Source organism: Chiloscyllium punctatum, chromosome 15, assembly GCF_047496795.1.
Source record: "Chiloscyllium punctatum isolate Juve2018m chromosome 15, sChiPun1.3, whole genome shotgun sequence".
NCBI classification, from domain to species: Eukaryota; Metazoa; Chordata; class Chondrichthyes; order Orectolobiformes; family Hemiscylliidae; genus Chiloscyllium; species Chiloscyllium punctatum.
The window spans coordinates 60,186,678-60,208,273 of NC_092753.1; the positions used below are offsets into that span (position 1 = coordinate 60,186,678).

Below are 21,596 nucleotides of genomic sequence, written 5' to 3' on the forward strand. Positions count from 1 at the left end.
TTGCCCAATTCTTGACATTTTAATGTGGGCAGCTATGACTCAGTAGAATATTTTAATTTTTAGTCATCCCAATTGAGTGCCTAGCCACTAAATAATGGATTTTCCCTTTAACAAAAAAGTTTAGAAACTAATTTTTGAGTAGAGTTATTTTTTGTTTTGCTGGAGAACTTTAACTCCAACTATAACCGTAAGTGTCCTCCTTCAATGATGTGTATTTTCATATTTAATCTCATCTGAAATAGGTGATATTAACAAAGATGTGACAGCAAGACAATGATAGCACGGCTCATGCTGTAGAAACTGAATACACATTACATTTGTTTAAAATTCCCAATTTGTTTAAGTCGTTGTGTTGGGGATAGCAAATGTGGTTCCCTTGTTCAGAGGATAGCAAATGTGGTTCCCTTGTTCAAGAAGGGGAGTAGGGATAACCCTAGTAACTATAGGCCGATGAGCCTCACTTCTGTTGTGGGCAAAGTCTTAGAGAGAATTGTAAGGGATAGGATTTATGAACATCTGGATAGGAATAATGTGATCAAAGGTAGTCAGCATGGTTTTGTGAAGGGCAGATCGTGCCTCACAAACCTTATTGAATTCTTTGAGAAGGTGACTAAGGAGGTGGACGAGGGTAAAGCGGTGGTGTATATGGATTTTAGTAAGGCGTTTGATAAGGTTCCCCATGGTAGGCTACTGCAAAAAATATGGAGGTATGGCATTGAGGGTGAGTTGGAGGTTTGGATTAGGAATCGGCTGGCTGGAAGAAGACAGAGGGTAGTAGTTGATGCTAAAGGTTCATCTTGGAGTGCAGTTACTAGCGGTGTTCCACAAGGATCTGTTTTGGGACCATTGCTGTTTGTCATTTTTATAAATGACCTGGAGGAGGGGCTAGAAGGTTGGGTGAGCAAGTTTGCGGATGATACGAAAGTCGGTGGAGTTGTTGACAGTGAGGAAGGATGTGTCAGGTTACAGCGGGATATAGATAAGCTGCAGAGCTGGGCAGAAAGGTGGCAAATGGAGTTCAATGTGGGTAAGTGCGAGGTGATTCACTTTGGTATGAGTAACAAAAAGATGGGATACTGGGCTAATGGTCGGATACTTGGTAGTGTGGATGAGCAGAGGGATCTTGGTGTCCATGTACACAGATCTCTGAAAGTTGCCACCCAGGTAAATAGTGCGGTGAAGAAGGCATAAGGCGTACTGGCTTTTATTGGTAGAGGAATTGAGTTCCGGAGTCCTGAGATCATGTTGCAGTTGTATAAGACTCTGGTGTGGCCGCATCTGGAGTATTGCGTGCAGTTTTGGTCGCCATACTATAGGAAGGATGTGGAGGCACTGGAACAGGTGCATAGGAGGTTTTCCAGGATGTTGCCTGGTATGGGAGGAAGATCGTATGAGGAAAAGCTGAGGCACTTGGGGTTGTTTTCATTGGAGAAAAGAAGGTTTAGGGGTGACTTGATAGAGGTGTACAAGATGATTAGGGGTTTAGATAGGGTTGACCATGAGAACCTTTTTCCACATATGGAGTCAGCTATTACGAGGGGGCATAGCTTTAAATTAAGGGGTGGTAGGTATAGGACAGATGTTAGGGGTAGATTCTTTACTCAGCGAGTCGCGAGTTCATGGAATGCCCTGCCAGTAGCAGTGGTGGACTCTCCCTCTTTATCGGCATTTAAATGGGCATTGGATAGGCATATGGAGGATAGTGGGCTAGTGTAGGTTAGGTGGGCTTGGATCGGTGCAACATCGAGGGCCAAAGGGCCTGTACTGTGCTGTATTGTTCTATGTTCTATGTATTACCTCCACTAGTGAGAAGGACAGTCCATAAAAATCAATTTAAATGAAACAATTGCATTACCTGCACAAGGCTGCTATAAACAACCTTAAGTGACCTCAATTCACTGCAGGAAGTACTGTCAAGAGTAGTAGGCTAACACTGCCTCTGCTGTCACCAACATATCTGTCTATGGATGGAATACATCCCAGGGTGCTAAAATAGATGGCAGGAGAAATAGCAAATACACTTGTGACAATCTTCCAAAATTCAATGAACCCTGCGGCAGTTTCAGTAGACTGGAAAACAGCAAATATGACGCCACTATTTAAAAAGGGAGGAAACCAGTTAGCTTAACTTCCGTAGTGGGGAAAATGCTTGAGTCTATTATCAAGGAATAAATAGCAAGGCATCTAGATAGAAACTGTCCCATCGGGCAGACGCAACGTGAATTCAGAAAAAGCGAGTCATGCTTAACTAGCCTTTTGGAATTCTATAAAGACATTACAAACATGATGGATAACGGGAACTCAGTAGATGTGGTGCATCTAGATTTCCAAAAGGCACTCGACAAGGTGCCATAGAAAGGCTGCTGCATAAGATAAAGATCAAGGTGTTATGGGCAATGTATTAGCATGGATAGACATTGGTTAACTAACAGGAAACAAAGAATGGGAATAAATGAGTGCTATTCTGGTTGGCAGTGACTAACAGTAAGCCTCAGGGATCAGTGTTGAGACTGCAATTATTCACAATTTACATAGATCCAACCTTCCAACTCAGCACTGCTCTCTTGAACTGTCCTACCTGTCTATCTTCCTTCCTACCTATCCAGTTCATCTTCCTCTCCGACCTATCAATTTCATCCCCACATTCATCTACCTATCGCATTCCCAACAAACTTCCCCCCCCCAGCCCCAAGCCCTTCTCATTTAACTCTCAGCCCCCATGACAGCGGGGGGATCTTGTAGAAACAAATACAATAATGAAGGGAATAGATAGGATAAAAGTAGAGAGGATATTACCACTGGCAGATGTAACTAGACAAGAAAGCATAGCCTCAAAATTAGTGGGAGCAGATTTAGGACTGAATTGAGAAGGAACTTCTTTACCCAGAGGGTTGTGAAACTATGGAATTCCCTGCCCACTGAAGTGGTTCAGGCTTTCTCAGTAAACGTTTTTCAAGTTAAGGTAGAAAATGTTTTGATCAGTAAAAGAATTAAGGGTTATGGTGAGAGGATGGTAAGTGGAGCTAAGGCCATGAAGAGATCACCACGATCTTACTGAATGGTGGAGCAGGCTTGAAGGGCCAGATGGTCTACTCCTGCTCCTAGCTCTTATGTTTATTTGCTGTTTTTGACAGCAATGACAGTTGCTCACTAAGGCTTTTTCTTCTGCATAGATAAACATGAGTAAATAACAGCTCTCATTTCAAATGAACAGAGAAAAGTGCAGCCAAAGAAATGACTAAGGATATTCTAGTCATTTAGCTTCACAGTTAAAGACCTCAATAACGGATCATTTACCTCTTCTAAATCTGTAACTGCAAAAACAACAGTCTCAATAGTGTCTCCGTGTTTCTCCAAAAATCGTCTAACTGTTCCTAAGAATCAAAACATAGAAGAAAAATTATACATGTTATGAACTATTAGTGGACACCTTCCTGTGGAGGAAAAAAAATTATTATTTTGGTTTCTCCTTAAATTTTGATGCTGTTCTGGCATCATCGCAATGTGTGTATCACATTGTGCCAACATCGGCAAATATATAGTTGTGAATATTCAGTTCACAGTTCGTGTGTTTTAGCATAAACTTCAGTTCCTAAATGTAGAGGTTAAGTGTAGAAAGTGGGATAAATGCAAGTACCTTGTAGTCTAATACAATTAACAGGTTAGGACCCTGTTGCATTAATGGGTTAATGGATAGAAACGTGGAACCCTATAGTAGCATGTGGCCTTGTTCTAATTAGCCAGAGTGGTACTATCTACATTGATTGTCAAGAATTGCAGCCCAGAGTTTTTTTTTGGCAGATGGAAGAAAATATTAAAAACATTCATTGAACTCTGCATTGTTATAAAACCTATTACTTTATTAAATTAAAGAATAAATTTTAAATAAAGGATACTAAATCAAAAAGGTTAGTTGGATAACAGTCCAGAACAGACTATGTTGTAATGGACATGGGTGAAGCTTACCAAATGGTCTCTAGGTTCAAATTACCTGGGCTTATACTGGGAGAGAGAGCGAGTTACAGCCTGACACTGAATATTCCAGGTTACAAGTGATACAATTAACACACTCCCAACAGTAGGGCAGGTTAAGTCGCTGGAAGCCATAGACTTCGGTGCAACTGAATGGTATAAATGAAGCAATTTTTGCTAGTTGCAGCTGAGCAAAATTCAAGAACTTAAACGTTCAGTAGATAAATTGTTCTAACAATTAGATACTTAGAAGTAGTCTCAGGGATCCTGGAGGACATATTTTTAGGGGAAGACATTGAATTATCAACACGTGAGCAACTGTCCCAAGGCTAGATCTTCGGAAGTGGAGAATCAGAAGCCTTCACAAAGGAGATAAATGGGATAGATGAGATTTGGTGACCCACAGTGTCACTAATGTGGGGTGTTATCTACCTTGACCACATCAGCTATTTAAAGTGAAAACTGTGTGGTGTTCTACCACAGTGTGCCTGATGACTCATGTTTATCTTGAAGGTTAGTCTGAGATCTACATTTTTGTCAATTGTTTTACATTCTTAACCTTTACAATCAGGTGTAGTTTGTTTGTTTAAAAACGTGGAATTTTGTGGCTATATTCTCTCAATAAGGAAAGTCACGGGTTCCCAATTGGATCATGTAATGTGATGGTCTCACCCTGAATGATAATACATTGAACGTTTTAAACTCAACAACTATACGTTAAATGTTTGGTTGATTTTAATAACAAGAGTCTGAGACTCTACGGAAATACTGTCTACTTTAATCACCAAATTCACACTTGCCATTTTTGTGGAATTTGAATTACTGGATAATTTGAGATCAATGCTAAAAACAGCAGTGCTAAATATCCATATAACTTGCTCAACAGGTTGAGTGCAATATGAACAAGGATAACTAACATCAATAACATGAAACAAAGTATATCGATAATACAAATATCTTCCGCATTCTCACAATTTTAAGCATGTCTATTCAATTAGCTCCCTCATACTGTATGACTAAGTGACCAGGTTTAGAACCTTCCCATATCATTACTAGTTAAATAAACGTAGACTTTTAAAACTAAAAGTGACGATTAATTTTATAGCTGATATTTCAAAAGTATTGAACAAGAGAAAACCGTTCAGCTTGTGGTATCTGTACTGGTTCTTGGATGAAGTTTACAAATTCCTATATGCCGGCCTTGCTTCCTTCAACCTTGCAAATTAGCAGTCTTATAGGATAGCTGCCCAATTGGCTTCTGAAAGTTCTGACAGAGTTTGCCTTTTCAGGTTCAGGTAATGTATTCCTTCTTTTGTGACAAACATTTTTCCCTCAAGTTCTCTTGCAATTGTATTAAACCTACAGTCTTGAGCTCCCGATCTACTTACCAAAGGAAAGTTTCTACCTACTTTCTTGATCAAAACTCAACATTCTAAACATTTTTTTGTCTTCCTTTAAATTTAAGGAAAACAAATCTCGCTTCAGTCAGCTCAGCACATTAAAAAAGACGTTCATCCTTAGAATTATCCAAATAAGTCTCTTGCGTATAAGTTCTCCTAAGGCTTCTTCCAATGTCTTTAGAAAGAAGTGATAATGGAAAATCATGTATCAATCTAAGAAATTTTAGGGTTTTTTTTCTAATTTTTTTTTCTGATGAATCCCACAGTTCTGTAGTTTTAATGATTAAAAAAAAGATGAGAATATTGAGTAGGAAGGAGACTTTTTAAGAATGACCTACTCTAATATTACAAGTAGACATCTAAGTACAAAAGTTAATTAATCTTTAAGAAAACCATAAAATAAATATTTTAAAAATCAATAAAAGCAGATCACAGCTACCAGATCAACAAAACACATCACAGCAGGAGCAATCCTTAGGTACCCTTATTTTGATTCACTGCAATCAAACTAAAGGTTTGTAATTTGAAAACTAATAAAACTAGTAAACGTCTTGAGCATAGTGTAAGTAAAACGTTCTTGCATGCATTTCACATGGCAGAAAGCAGGTATCACTTCGAAAAACTGGAGAAAATTTTAACGTTTTCTCTCAATTTTGTGGAATATCAGCAACAGAATCACATACAACAAATAACATACTCAAAGCAATATTGGTAGCATCCTCCAAAGGGTAGCCTCTTTTTGGTGTATTAATGACACATAATCCAATTGAGGACATTGAATGCTCCCTGCAACAGATCAGAAGAAAAAATAAAAATCAGAACAGCTCATTTGTTTCCCTTCATTGGTTGCAGGACATGCATGATCAATTTTACTCTGAATGTACACAAACAAAAACAATCACAAAGAAATACACTGCTCTAGCTAAAAGATTCACAATACAATCATTGCGGGTATGATTTTCTTTTAAAAAAGGACAACACTGTTACACTGTAAACCCAGTTAGCTTTTAGAATAATGAACCACCCTGAAGCACATTTTTGTTTAGTCATGCACTTTCCAATACATTTCTATCTAGTTATCTTTTCAACTAATGACTTTGACTTACTCAAAAGGGAATCAACAGCTGAGAGCCGGTGCAGAGTGGATTAAAACAGAGCGGGGGGGGGGGGGAGGGTGCTGGCAGTTGTTGGACCGGGGTTTGACATGAGTGGTCAGTTCACATGTGGAAGCCCCTGTGCTCAGCTACTGCAATGTACTATTTATTTTTAATTTATTTGTGTGACTGTGATGGCCATCGTTTTAACTATGCCTAATTTCTGTAAAGTAATTCAACTCCTTTTCTTTTTATTCCTCTTTTTGTATCTAAGATTTGTACCTAGGTACTTGTACCTAAAATGGTGTCATAGGAAACAACATTGTAAATCTTCATTGTACTTCTATCCTTGAGCACACGTGACAATAAAGGATATTCTATTGTTGTCAAATAATGGTTTTAATAGTAATTCGCTGCACATGAAGTGTTCCAGCTCAACACTCATTAAATTGTCATTTTGTCCTTCCCAGGGTTAGATTTTAAAAAACAGATTAAATGAAAACAATTAAGTACTGCATCAACCAACATCACCACATGGAACTAATTGCAGCAACTTAATTCTGGAATTGAGAGAAAATACCTGTGAAATCAACAGCATAATAATTAAAGTCCAAAACACTGCTTCAGGCATCATACTGCATTTATTTTTCTGTTTACATCAGATTGAAGCCTCAAGTGAAATTAAGAAATAGTATAAAGAATGTCGGGGCATTCTTAAGATGGAAATCATGAAAGCAAGGAGGGGTATAAGATATCCTTAACCTTATCTGCCAAGGCTAATTCAAACAGATTCTACAATTATATTAAGAGCAAAAGAGCAATCAGAGAGAGAGAGAGCAGGGTCCCTTAAAGATCAATGAAGTCTTCTTTGTGCTGAACCTCAGGTAGAAGAAATATTAAATAAATATTCCGCGCCGGCTTTTATTGTGGAGAAAGATATGGAGGCTAGAGAACTCAGGGAAACAAATATTGATGATTTGAAAACAGTTCACTTCACAGAAGACAAAATACTGGAGGTCTTGGAAAAGAAGGTGGATAAATTGCTGGGACCTGATCAAATGCATCCCAGGACATTGTGGAAGTTAGGGAAGAAATTGCAGGGCCCCTAGCAGAAATATGTGTCTCATATATAAGCACGGGTGAGGCGCCTGAGGACTGGAGGGTAGCTAATATTATGTCTTTATTTAAGAAAGGCTGTAAGGAGAAGTCTAGAAAGTACAGACCTGTAAGTCTGATATAGGTGATGGCTAAGTTGTTGGAGGTGATTGTGAAAATAGGATTTATATGCATTTGGAGGGATAAGGAATGACTAGGTTTTGTGGAAGGAAAACCACACCTCAAAAACTTGACTGAGTTTTTTGAGGAAGTAAGCAGAAAGATTGAAGAAGGCAGAGCACTAGGTATTGTTTACTTGGAGTTTAGCTAAGCTTCTGGGAAGGTTCCACAAGATAGATGAATTAGTAAAATTAGATTATTTAGGACTCAGGGTGAGCTTGCCAAATGGATACAAAGTTGGCTTTACGACAGGAGACAAGAGGGTGGTGATGGAGACCTGTTCTTCGACTGGAGACTAGTGACCAGCAGTGTTTCATAGGGATCAGTACCAAGTCCACGTTTGTTTGTCATTTTATATAAATGATTTGGATCAGAATATTGGAGGCATGGTTAGTAAGTTTGTGGATGACAATTGGTGGTATAGTCAATAGTGAAGGAAGTCATCTAAAATTACAAAGAGACCTTGATCAATTGGGTCAACGGGCTGAGGAGTGACAGATGGAATTTAATTTGAATAACTGCAAGGTTTGCTTTATCAAAATGTAATATAAGGTTAGGACTTAAACAATTAATGGTTAAGGCGTTGGGGAGTGTTGTAGAACAGAGACACCTACGGCTTTGGCTTAATTTGCATCATAGGTAGACAGGGCGATTAAGACGACGTTGTTGAGCATACTTGCCTTCATTACCCAGACCTTCGAGTATTGGAGGTGGGGTATAGTGTTGAGGTTGTACAGGACATTGGGGAGGCTTCTTCCAGAGTACTGTATGCAGTTCTGGTTGTCCAGTAATAGGAAAGATATGATTAAACTGGAGAGGGTTCAGAAAAGATTTACCAGGATATTGCCAGGAATGAAGGATTTGAGTTATAAAAATAGGCCGGGACTTTTTCATTGGAGGTTGAGAGGTGACCTTTAAGAGGTTTACAAAACCATGAGCACATGGATAAGGTAAATAGCAAAGAGCTTTTCATTGAGATGGGGAAAGTTCAAATCTAGGGGAATGTTTTTAAGGTGAGAAGAGAAAGATTTAAAAAGGACATGAGGGTCAATTGAAAAGAAAAATACGAAGTGGTTGGCATGTGGAACGAATCGCCAGAGAAAGTGGCGTATGCAGGTATAGTTACAACGTTTAAAAGACATTTGGATAAGTACATGAATACAAAAGGTTTGGAGGGATATGGGCCAAAAGCATACAGGTGGGTCTAGTGCAATTCAGAAACATAATCGGCGTGGACTAATTGGACTGAACAGTGTTTCCATGCTGTATGACACTATCTTGGTAGGTTTCCTGAAACACATGATAAATCAACCTATGCTCACATACTGCCTACTAATAAAGAGAATTGACAGCTGAGACACTAATTTTTCTTCTTCTCTTCTCTGTAGCTATGAAACCCAATAATATTCAAGTTGATTTACCTGGCTAATAGAAGTACACTCCTGTAGCAGCTATATAAAGAGCTCTCAGCAGCTGTTCTGTACTTCGCATTGTATCGTGGTCCCACTGTATGGATAATAAACCTTGCAGCCAAGTTAAAGCCTTTGGTCATCTTCGCCTCTCCTGTGCGGCAACCTTAAAATAAGTTGTTCTGCATTTCAGATTCCAGAAACACAACAGCTATTACTAATGATACATAACATTGTCAGAGGGTGTCAAGCAAACTGGGCTTCCAATAACCCCATATCCATTAGATAATATAGATTAAGGTTTTAGTGAAGATCTGTAGCTTGGGTTGTGGTTGGCTTGCCAAGCTGGTTGATTTTCTGCAAATGTTTCATCTTCCTCCTTGGTGACATCTAGATAAAATACAAACTTCCTCTCAACAATCCACAAGAGAAAAAGCCAAACATAATGGCCACAGGATGCTCAGTCATGACTATGGATGCCCACCACTGCCCCCCAGAGGTATGAAAGAGAAATTTGAATTCAAAAATAAATTACGATGCAGCAAACCACGATGCTCAAACGGACCATCAGCACCAGGATCTGTACTATGAAAAGTCCAGCACTTCAAAAGAAACTGATGAAACTGCTCCACAGCAAGGACAACAACAAAACAGACAAATGGGTAAAAAGCTTATCAGACAGACAGGAAAACTGTCTTCACATGAGGACTTAACTCCTAATACAGGGATGCCAACAAAACAGACTTCCTGGCATTAGAGGTTACACTAAAATCCAATGAACTCACAGAGGAAACACAACAGACCATCTGACAGACCACAGTTCCCGCACTAAGTAGAAGAAACCAGTCTTACACACACACACACACAACACCTCAAAGGAAACCCTTCGAAGGATTATGAAAGGATATGATCATTGTGAAAAACTCACAAAGGTCACTTTTCAGTAGTAATGAATAAATCAGAATACATTGCAAAAGCACATAGTGACAGCAGAGGGAATCGGACCCAATGTCACTATTAACAAACAAGATCACCTATACTGAAAAGAAACTAGAAAAAGCAGGAAAGATAACAAAGATGGACGGACAGAAACTGAAATCTGAAGGCTCTCACACACCCAGTTTTTTTTTTAAACCAATTCCCCACAATGCACAAACCAGACACTCCTGCACCCCCATCAGACCTATAGTCTATATCAAGTTTGCTAGACACACCGACACACAGACTAAGGAGCTACACCACAGACTGAAACATCTCTTCACACCATCCACTCAGCAAAGGAATTCCTCAACAACACAGATTCAAAAATCAAAAATGAAATGATGGTCTCATTTGATGTTACAGCACTGTTCACCTCCAACAATATAATATTAACAAAGGAAACACTGGCCGCACTTCTAATCAAACCAACTACACTAACCGACAACAAAACTATCAGCAAAGATAATATTCTGAAACTACTGGACCTATGCCTGACCACACATTTAGTCTTTAATGACCAGGTATACAAAAAAAATCAAAGGGACACCCATGAGCTCACCGCTGAAGCAGGAATACAAAGACTAGAAAGTACAGTTCTCTCCCAGATCCAGCCCAAACAATGGATCAGATACGAAGAGTGTGGTGCTGGAAAAGCACAGCCAGTCTAGCAGCACCACTGTTCGATTCTGATCTCCAGCATCTGCAGTCCTCACTTTCTCCTATGGACTAGATATGTGGATGATACCTTGGTTATCATTAAACGGTTCAAGTTGGAAAGTAGACATCACCTCAAGAATAGCATATTCACTGGGGTCAAGTTCACCAGGGAAGAGAACAACCACCAACTCCCATTCTTAGATGTACTGGTTGAACAAATGAACAGCAGTGAAATCCTTACCACAGTGTACAGTAAGGCGAGATGCATAGACCAGATCCTCAGTTACAACAATGACCACCTCAACATCCACAAACAGAGCTGTGTCAAGACCCTGTTTAAAATGAGCCATAACACATTGCAACATCCTAGAGCTTCACAAAAAAAGAAGCGGAACACCTATACAGAATCTTTGCCAATATTGGGTACCCAACAGCTTCATCCGCTGATGCCTGGCATCCCAAACACCACCAAGACGACACTGTGACCCCCAATACACTGACCACCCTATCCTACATGAGAAACATCTCAGAATTAACAAGACTCCTCCGTCCTCTGGGAATAATGACAGCGTACAAACCAACAGCCACACTTCAACTACTGTCCAGGACAAAAGACCCCATACCCACAACATGCAGGACGAGTGTGATATATAAAATATCATGCAGCCACTACATAAAACATTACATCGGACAAATGGGCAGGAAACTCACCACCAGAATACACACATATCAGCGTGTAACAAAGCGACCAGTCCTCCCTCATATCAATACACACTGACAAAGAAAGACAATAATTCAACTGGGACAATGTTACGATACTTAGACTGGCTAAACAAGGACAAGCTCAGGAATTCCAGAAGGCCTGGTATTCATCCACTAGTTCCATAAACAAACATATTGAAATCGACCCCACCAACAGACCACCGCAGTACAAAACCAGAAGTAGAGGCACCCACCACAACAGACAGAACCGTATAAATGCAGGACAGACCACAACACCAGTGTTTTATCTGGAGGCTACACAGCACTGAAGATGTCACTCAGAAGGGAGAGCAAACATTTGCAAGAAAATCAACCAGTTTGGCAAACTGACCAACAACTTTGATAACACAGATGCTGATGTATGTTCTCAGATGTAGGTGTAAGTGAATTGTGTGCTTACTTTAAAACTCAGCCACAAACAAACACAAAAGAATGCTGGTAGTGGAGATGTGGGCTGTGATGAATTCAAGGCAGGAGTTAGAGATAACCTTACAAACACAGACAAGTTAAAATAAAGCAGTCCATGCAAAGACAATAGGATGAGTAATAGTAGGAATGCTTTTGTGGAGGAAGAAAACTGTGGAACACACACAAACTAATTTACAAGGTGGTGTTGGAGGGTGGAGAGTAAATCCACAGGCTCGGTGTAGTTTCAGAGCTAGTCTGAGGAATGGCTGTGGAACAGCAAGTTGCGTTGGACTGCAAATAGCAGGAAGGGTTGTGAAGAGTGGGTCTAACCCAGGGGTGGGGAACCTATGGCCTTCTAGGTCATTGTGTATGGCCTTTTGAATGAATCCAAATTTTGCAGAAGAAATCTTTTATATTTTACTAATTTTTTTTGGTCCTTTATTATTTTTATTTTAATCTTAAAATGAATGTATTTAAAATACCAGAGAGTAAAAGAAAATTCAATGAAATAATCCTCACAGGCTGACAGCCACAATTTAAAAATTGGTAAGTCATAAGGGCTATTTCGACACCTGCTATGCTCATGATTTAGTTATTTTAGTTAGTTAGTACATAGTAGTTAGATTTTTGCAAAATAATGTGAATTTTGAAGAATATATAATTGAAGTTTATTGGATGTGGCCTTATTAGATTACAACTCACAACGCGGCCTTCCAACATGAAAAGGCTCCCCACCTCTGGTCTAACCTAATGCAGCTAAAGGTGATATAACTGTCCAAAGGATGAGTTTTGGAGAACAGAATCAGCAGCTACAGGAAACAAGCATTTAATAACCACGGGTGATTCAGCATTATTGGAGCAGCATAAGAGAAACAGTAGAAACAGAGAGCTGGCTAAGTAATGCCAAAACTCTCTGTCGAAGAAAACTAATTGGATGAGGTCAAATGCCAGACCCAGCGGAATATCATGTATAAATGACACAATAATCGTTGCTCATAAGTTTGAATCTACTCTTTTATATTAAAAAAAGGTCTTTATCTACATTCACATTAAATTAACGATTGGTTTTTCAAGGTCTAACTCATTGGTTATTTCTGCTTGCCTTCCTCTGCCAAAACCATAATTAACTTAATGTGATGTCTGCCTGGAGCTCTGACTTTATTTTGCCCTAGCTGGACTCAGTACGGTAGATTTGCTGCATTTAGAGAAACTTTTGCATTGACAATCACTCCTTTATGGGGGCTTTATTTAAAACGAAGTCGACCTTTACTATTATTCTAAGTTGTCATGTATGTTGCTGAAATCAACTGCTGCACAATGATATGGCAGCTTCAATTCAGGACCCACTGCACTGTGGACCAACACAATTATTACAATTTATACATAGGTTGCATACTTCCTGTTATTCTAATTATGAGGCATACTGAATATTGCCTTACCAGCATTTCCTATTCAATTCTGCAAATGCAAATTCCTAGACAAGTACTATGTCAGTAAAGTCCAATCCTCAAAAGTAGGTCCCTGAAGCTGGAGATGGAGCAGGGCAAAGTGGTTAAAAATAATTGTTTGGGCCAGATTAGGGAAAGACGGAGTGACCTTTGACTTGGACTTGAGAACCAATGGCCATGTTAATCTGAATACTATCTGAATACTAAGCAACAGAGAGAGACAGAGAGAGAGAGAGAGAGAGAAGAGAAGCATTCAAACTATTGAGCTCATTGAGGACAGTCATGGAGCCAATCTTTCACATTAAATCCCTTTCACAGCTCAGTAATTTATGATAAAATACAGAGAAACGGAACTTCCATGTTGACAAACATAAATTGAGATGGGTTGAAGGCAGCATACGAGAGAACAAACAGTACAGCAGTCTATATAACCTGGAACACTTCAAAATAAACTGAGTCTGCACTCAAGGACTGTATGATATAGGATTCAGTCTGAATACAGACAAACTTACAACTGATTCCAAGTAATTCTCTAATGCAGAAACTGATAAACATGTGGAATGGAATCAACACAATGTTAGGATACTGGAAGTTAATTATTTAACCTGCAAATACAATAAACATGTAAATACAATAAACAGCACAAACAAATTCCCTGAATGAATGGACTAAAATGGCTTTCTGCGAATGTATATCTTCTGATTTTGAGGAGGAAAAATGGTTTCATTAAGACAAATGAAATCTTAAATCTTAAAGCTTACTAATACACATATGGCATAGACTGATCATGCAATTAGAAAAGTTAACTAACTTTCAAGGTTAAAAATGGAATTATATTCCGAGTACTCAATGGGTTTAAAAAAAGGGAACTCCCTGCAAAGTTTGGATACATTTATTGGGCAAGTACATCCAAATATCCTGGCTTAGAATTAATTTATGGCATCAAGAACCCCTACGAAAGTGTGACTGATGTTTCCTGCTTTAATGATGTTTTATGAATCTTACCTTTCAATTTCTGTAACTCATCCTTGAGTTCTAGTCCTGCATGTAAGTGGATACTTTCACTAATAGCATTTTTGTCAGACAGTGCTTCATTACTTGTGTTCACAATGGCTGTGCAACTCAGCAAGGTCACATCTCCCTTCCTAAAAAACAAACTCAGTATTAACAATTTGACATTTTGCTAACAACTAAAAAAAAAATTTCATGCATTCAAACACAAGCATGTGTTTTGGAGTACACGCTCTCCAAACAGTGGTCTAAAAATCAGCTGCCCAAAGCCAGAAACTTAATACCAGCCATACATTTTTTAAAAATTCAGATAGAAGTAATTTACTTTGACAGTTTGGCTAGGCACTGCACAATGCAGGACTTGTCAGTTTTAACTTTTAAGCGTGAATCAATTCTTGTTTTCAAGAAACTAAAGATTCCACCTGACCCAGAATAGCCCAAGCCACCCAAAGACAATTAGCCAGACTGGCATCAAACTGAAATAATTCAAATCTGCCACAGCCTGTCTTGAAGTTGCTGGTTTGGAGACAAAGGTACTGCATATTACAAAAAAAAATTACTGACATCATGTTACTTGGTATCAAAAAGCTAAAGTGCTTCAAAAGGCTACAGATCACAAACAAAACTTGTCCAATCAGACAATTATTTTCTAGATATCTGCTATACATACCTCTTTAGTATTTCCTATATTTAGTACTTTTCCTACTAATGATATTTAGCTAATACATCTGTAGTTTGAAGTTTTCTCTCGCCCTCCTATCTTAAGTCATGCAGTTTTATCGGCAATGTTCTAACTTGCAGGTACGATTACTGAATTAACAGAATTTTGAGTGATGATCAAATGCATTCACTTACTATCTCTGTAACCATGTTTGAACACTGTAGGATAAATTTATTGGGTCCAAGGGTTTGTCAACTTTAAATCCCAATCAGTTCTTCAACACGACAACTTAAGAGTCATAGAGATGTACAGCATGGAAACAGACCCTTCGGTCCAACCTGTCCACGCCGACCAGATATCCCAACCCAATTTAGTCCCACCTGCCAGCACCCAGCCCATATCCCTCCAAACCCTTCCTATTCATATACCCATCCAAATGCCTCTTAAATGTTGCAATTGTACCAGCCTCCACCACATCCTCTGACAGCTCATTCCATACACGTACCACCCTCTGCGTGAAAACGTTGCCCCTTAGGTCTCTTTTATATCTTTCCCCTCTCACCCTAAACCTATGCCCTCTAGTTCTGGACTCCCCGACCCCAGGGAAAAAACTTTGCCTACTTATCCTATCCATGCCCCTCATAATTTTGTAAACCTCCATAAGGTCACCCCTTAGCCTCCGACGCTCCAGGGAAAATAGCCCCAGCCTGTTCAACCTCTCCCTGTAGCTCAGATCCTCCAACCCTGGCAACATCCTCGTAAATCTTTTCTGAACCCTTTCAAGTTCCACAACATCCTTCCGATAGGAAGGAGACCAGAATTGCACGCAATATTCCAACACTGGCCTAACCAATGTCCTGTACAGCCGCAACATGACCTTCCAACCCCTGAACTCAATACTCTGATCAATAAACGAAAGCATACCAAATGCCTTCTTCACTATCCTACCTACCTGCGACTCCACTTTCAAGGAGCTATGAACCTGCACTCCAAGGTCTCTTTGTTCAGCAACACTCCTAGGACCTTACCATTAAGTGTAGAAGTCCTGCTAAGATTTGCTTCCACAAAATGCAACACCTCGCATTTATCGGAATTAAACTCCATCTGCCACTTCTCAGCCCATTGGCCCATCTGGTCAAGATCCTGGTGTAATCTGAGGTAACCCTCTTCGCTGTCCACTACACCTCCAATTTTGGTGTCATCTGCAAACTTACTAACTGTACCTCTTATGCTCGCATCCAAATCATTTATGTAAATGACAAAACGTAGAGGGCCCAGCACCGATCCTTGTGGCACTCCACTGGTCACAGGTCTCCAGTCTGAAAAACAACCCTCCACCACCACCCTCTGTCTTCTACCTTTGAGCTAGCTCTGTATCTAAATGGCTAGTTCTCCCTGTATTCCATGAGATCTAACCTTGCTAATAAGTCTCCCATGGGGAACCTTGTCGAACACCTTACTGAAGTCCATATAGATCACATCTACTGCGCCGCCCTCATCAATCGTCTTTGTTACTTCTTCAAAAAACTCAATCAAGTTTGTGAGACATGATTTCCCATGCACAAAGCCATGTTGACTATCCCGAATCAGTCCTTGCCTTTCCAAATACATGTACATCCTGTTCCTCAGGATTCCCTCCAACAATTTGCCCACCACCGACGTCAGGCTCACTGGTCTATAGTTCCCTGGCTTGTCTTTACCACCCTTCTTAAACAGGGCACCACGTTTGCCAACCTCCAGTCTTCCGGCACCTCACCTGTGACTATCGATGATACAAATATCTCAGCAAGAGGCCCAGCAATCACTTCTCTAGCTTCCCACAGAGTTCTAGGGTACACCTGATCAGGTCCTGGGGATTTATCCACCTTTAACTGTTTCAAGACATCCAGCACTTCCTCCTCTGTAATCTGGATATTTTGCAAGATGTCACCATCTATTTCCCTACAGTCTATATCTTCCATTTTCTTTTCCACAGTAAATACTAATGCAAAATATTCATTTAGTATCTCCTCCATTTTCTGTGGCTCCACACAAAGGCCGCCTTGCTGATCTTTGAGGGGCCCTATTCTCTCCCTAGTTACCCTTTTGTCCTTAATATATTTGTAAAACCCCTTTGGATTCTCCTTACTTCTATTTTCCAAAGCTATCTCATGTCCCCATTTTGCCCTCCTGATTTCCTTAAGTATACTCCTATTTCCTTTATACTCTAAGGATTCACTCGATCTATCCTGACTGTACCTGACATATGCTTCCCTCTTTTTCTTAACCAAACCCTCAATTTCTTTCGTCATCCAGCATTCCCTATACCTACCAGCCTTCCCTTTCACCCTGACAGGAATATATTTTCTCTGGATTCTTGTTATCTCATTTCTGAAAGCTCCCATTTTCCAGCCGTCCCTTTACCTGCGAACATCTGTCTCCAATCAGCTTCTGAAAGTTCTTGCCTAATACCGTCAAAATTGGCCTTTCTCCAATTTAGAACTTCAACTTTTAGATCTGGTCTATCCTTTTCCATCACTATTTTAAAACGAATAGAATTATGGTCACTGGCCCCAAAGTGCTCCCCCACTGACACTCAGTCATCTGCCCTGCCTTATTTCCCAAGAGTAGGTCAAGTTTTGCACCTTCTCAAGTAGGTACATCCACATACTAAATCAGAAAATTGTCTTGTACACACTTAAATTCCTCTCCATCTAAACCTTTAACACTATGGCAGTCCCAGTTGATGTTTGGAAAGTTAAAATCCCCTACCGCAACCACCCTATTATTCTTACAGATAGCTGAGATCTCCTTACAAGTTTGTTTCTCAATTTCCCTCTGACTATTGGGGGGGTCTATAATACAATCCCAATAAGGTGATCATTCCTTTCTTATTTTTCAGTTCCATCCAAATAACTTCCCTGGATGTATTTCCGGGAACATCCTCCCTCAGCACAGCTGTAATGCTATCCCTTATCAAAAATGCCACTCCCCCTCCTCTTTTGCCTCCCTTTCTATCACCTAATTCTTATTACTTCCAGATTGGGACATGAGATAAAAAATAAATATGAATTCCCCATCTATAAACGACCTGGAAGTAGCATGCCCTATCAGGCTCTGTTAATGGGTGGAGAAAAGATAGCATCTGGGGTTGAGCTAATGAATGCACAGATATTGCTGTAATGGGGATCAAGCATACTAATTTACTTCAGTTTCACATTTTCATAACCTGTTGAACCTTAATTAATTCAGGGAACCTTCTATGTCTTCCACTGTGAAACCAAGCACAAATTACTATTTAGCATGTCATTTCTTAATTTCACTGTTTTGAACTCTGCTGTCTCTGCTATGCAATGAAGCTACCCTTGCATTTGCTAATCTTTTCGTTTGCTAATCTTTTCCTTTTTACATATCTATAGTTACTTTCACTATTCACTTTCTATTTCTAGCCTTTTATATTTGTGTTCTCTTTGTCTCTGTCAATTTCTTAGCCCTTCTCTACCAAATTCTCCTAATGCTCATGCTTGCAACGTAATACAACTCTTCCTTTAATCTAATACGATCTTTAAATTACCATGTTATGCATGGCATTCTGGGTTTTCTTGGTGGGATTTTTTTGCCTTGAAGGGATGCTTTTCATTGCCAACTAAGCATACCATGAATTCTTTAAACATTAGCTATTGCCTATCTAACACCGAATCTTCTGATGTATTCATAAATCTATCACAGCCAATTCTTTACTCATACAATCATAATTGGCCATGTTTAGACTTAAGACTTTTGTTTCAGATTGAACTACATTTTTCAAACTTAATGGTTAAATTCTACCACACTTTAAAATATCATTCTTTAAAAGCTTTTGCAACAGGATTATTAATTAGCCCTTTCCAAGTGCAAAATATGGTTCGAAATAACCAGTGCCACAGTTAATTCCTCAGGATACTGTTCCAGAAAACCATATTTTTTATTTTAAAAAATGCATTCATGGGATGTAGGGGTTTGCTGACGAGATCAGCATTGATTGCCCATCCCCAGTTACTGTTCAGAAGATGGTAGTGAACTGCCTTCTTGAATCACTGCAGTTTATTTGCTAGAGGTCGACCTGTTAGGGAGGGAATTCCTGGATTTTGACCCAGCAACTCAAACATATTTCAGGAACTCTTGTTCCACAGCACTGGTGCTCATAATATTCATCCAGTCTACGTAGTTTGAAGTCACCCATGATTACTACATTTTTCTTGCTACATGCACCTCTACTTTTCTGATTTATACTGTGCCTCACAATACCACTAACATTTGGTTTTTACTTTCACCAAAATTTGGTCCATAATCTATTTTGCCCTGGCATTTTAAGTGCGCATCTAGTTGCTTCTTCAATGCTGCAAATGTACCATCCTCCACCAACCACTCAACAGTAGGTTCTGTATTTCTGCCATGCTCTGGGCGATTTTTTGTCGTCTCAGATCCCCTCTAAATTACTTACTCCTTACTCAAAAGTATGCCCTGTGGTCTTAGAGATGTCTGTCATGGGGAAAACATTGTCAGAAACTCCTCTATCTGTGTCCCCTCAATTATGTTTACCTCAATCAAGTGTGTCAATAGAGTTCTCTGCTCCAGGGAAACAACCCCAGTGTATTCAGTCTCTCCTCAAAATTAAGACAAAATCTCCTCCACAATCACGCCTTGTGGGCTGAACGGTGGCACAGTGGTTAGCACTGCTGCCTCACAGCGGCAGAGACGTGGGTTCAATTCCCGCCTCAGGCGCCTGACTGTGTGGAGTTTGCATGTTCTCCCCATGTCTGCGTGGGTTTCCTCCGGGTGCTCCGGTTTCCTCCCACACTCCAAAAATGTGCAGGTTAGGTGAATTGGCCATGCTAAATTGCCTGTGGTGTTAGGTGAAGGGGTAAATATAAGGGAATGGGTCTGGGTGGGTTGCGCTTCGGCGGGTCGGTGTGGACTTGTTGGGCCAAAGGGCTTGTTTCCACACTAAATAATCTAATCTCATCTCTCCAGTGCAATCATGTCCTTCCAGTAGTGTAGCAACCAGAACTGCATACAGTATTTCCTCTGCAGCCTAACCTATGCTCTACAAAGTTGCAACAAGATTCCCTGCTCCAATATTCTGCAACACAGTTAATGAAGGCAAACATGCCTTCTTCAACAACCTATCTTCCTGTGCTGACACCTTCAAGGATCTATCGACTTGTACACCAAGGTCTTCTTGTCCACCTAGGGATCTACCATTCATTGGGTAAATCCTTCCCATATTAGACTTCCCAAAATGCATCACCTCACATATGATTAAATCATTCTGCCCAATTTACCAAGCTGATCAATATCAGACTGTAGCCCGAGACCATCCTCCTCACTATCAATACCAACACAAATTTGTCTCATCTGCAAATTTACTAATTATGCCTTTGACATTAACATTCAAGTCATTAATGTACATAACAATCAGTCCCAGAACCAATCCCTGTGGTACACCACTGGTCATATGCTTCCAATCTCAAAACCAACTCTTCACCATTACCCTTTGTCTCCTACTTGAGAGCTAATTTTGGATCCAGTTTGCCAACTTGCCTAGGATCCCATCGGCTTATCCTTTAGACCAGCCTTCCATGTGGGACCTTGTCAAAGGCTTTATAGAAGTCCATGTAAACCACATCAACTACACTAGCCACATTAAAATATGTAGTCGCACATATAACTTCATATTATATATAATGCAATTAAAATGATTCTGAAACGCTCCAATAAATCTGCTAACCCTGTTGAAACACTGCCTTTCCAAGTGTCGATTCATCCTGTCCCTCAGAAATCTTTCCAATAACTTCCCTCCGTGATGTCAGACTAACTGGTCTGTAAAGACCTGGTCTATCCCTGCTGCCCTCAGAACAAATGAACCACATTAGCTATCCTCCAGTCATCTGGCACTTCAGCCGTGACTAACAAACTATTAAATATATCTGCTAGGACCCCAGCAACACTCTCCCTCCGCCTCCCCCACCCCCACCCCCAATAGCAGTTTGGGATACAACTCATCAGGCCCTGGGGATTTATGTACCTTTATGCTCACTAAAGCATCTAAACACTTTCTCTGCATTAATCTTATCATGGTCTAGAACCTCACCATCCCAACAGAAATTTCCAGCTCCAATGGCTTTCTCTCTCGTGAATACAGGTAAGAAATATTCATTTAAAAAACTCACCTATGCCAGCTGACTCCTTCTACAGACTGCCCCTTTTATCTCAAAGGCCCCTGATCATCCTCTTGCTCTTAATATACTTATAAAATGCCTTGGGGTTTTCCTTAATCCTATCTGCCAAAGGTATTTTGTGACCCCTCTTTGCCTTAATTTCAGCAAACCTCTACACACTCTATACATCTGAACGGCCTCCCAATTTCAATGCTTTGCACCTAACATATGCTTCCTTTTTTTAAAATTATCTCGCGATATCTCTTGACATCCATGGTTTCTTGGACTTGCTGTGCTTGTCATTCATTCTTAGAGGAAAGACGCTGGTCCGGATCTCTC

General features: G+C 39.9%; 1 protein-coding gene across 1 annotated transcript in view; it reads right to left on the reverse strand.

Annotated features, from left to right (window-relative positions):
- gdap2 (ganglioside induced differentiation associated protein 2) overlaps positions 1-21,596 on the reverse strand; it is a 72,912-nt gene that overhangs the window by 36,011 nt on the left and 15,305 nt on the right. Inside the window, exons 2-5 of the mRNA XM_072585237.1 lie at positions 14,412-14,551; positions 9,163-9,316; positions 6,070-6,158; positions 3,298-3,374 (exon numbers count right to left, since the gene is read on the reverse strand). Of these exons, the coding sequence (XP_072441338.1) occupies positions 3,298-3,374; positions 6,070-6,158; positions 9,163-9,316; positions 14,412-14,551 (460 nt within the window). The remainder of the gene's footprint in view (positions 1-3,297; positions 3,375-6,069; positions 6,159-9,162; positions 9,317-14,411; positions 14,552-21,596) is intronic.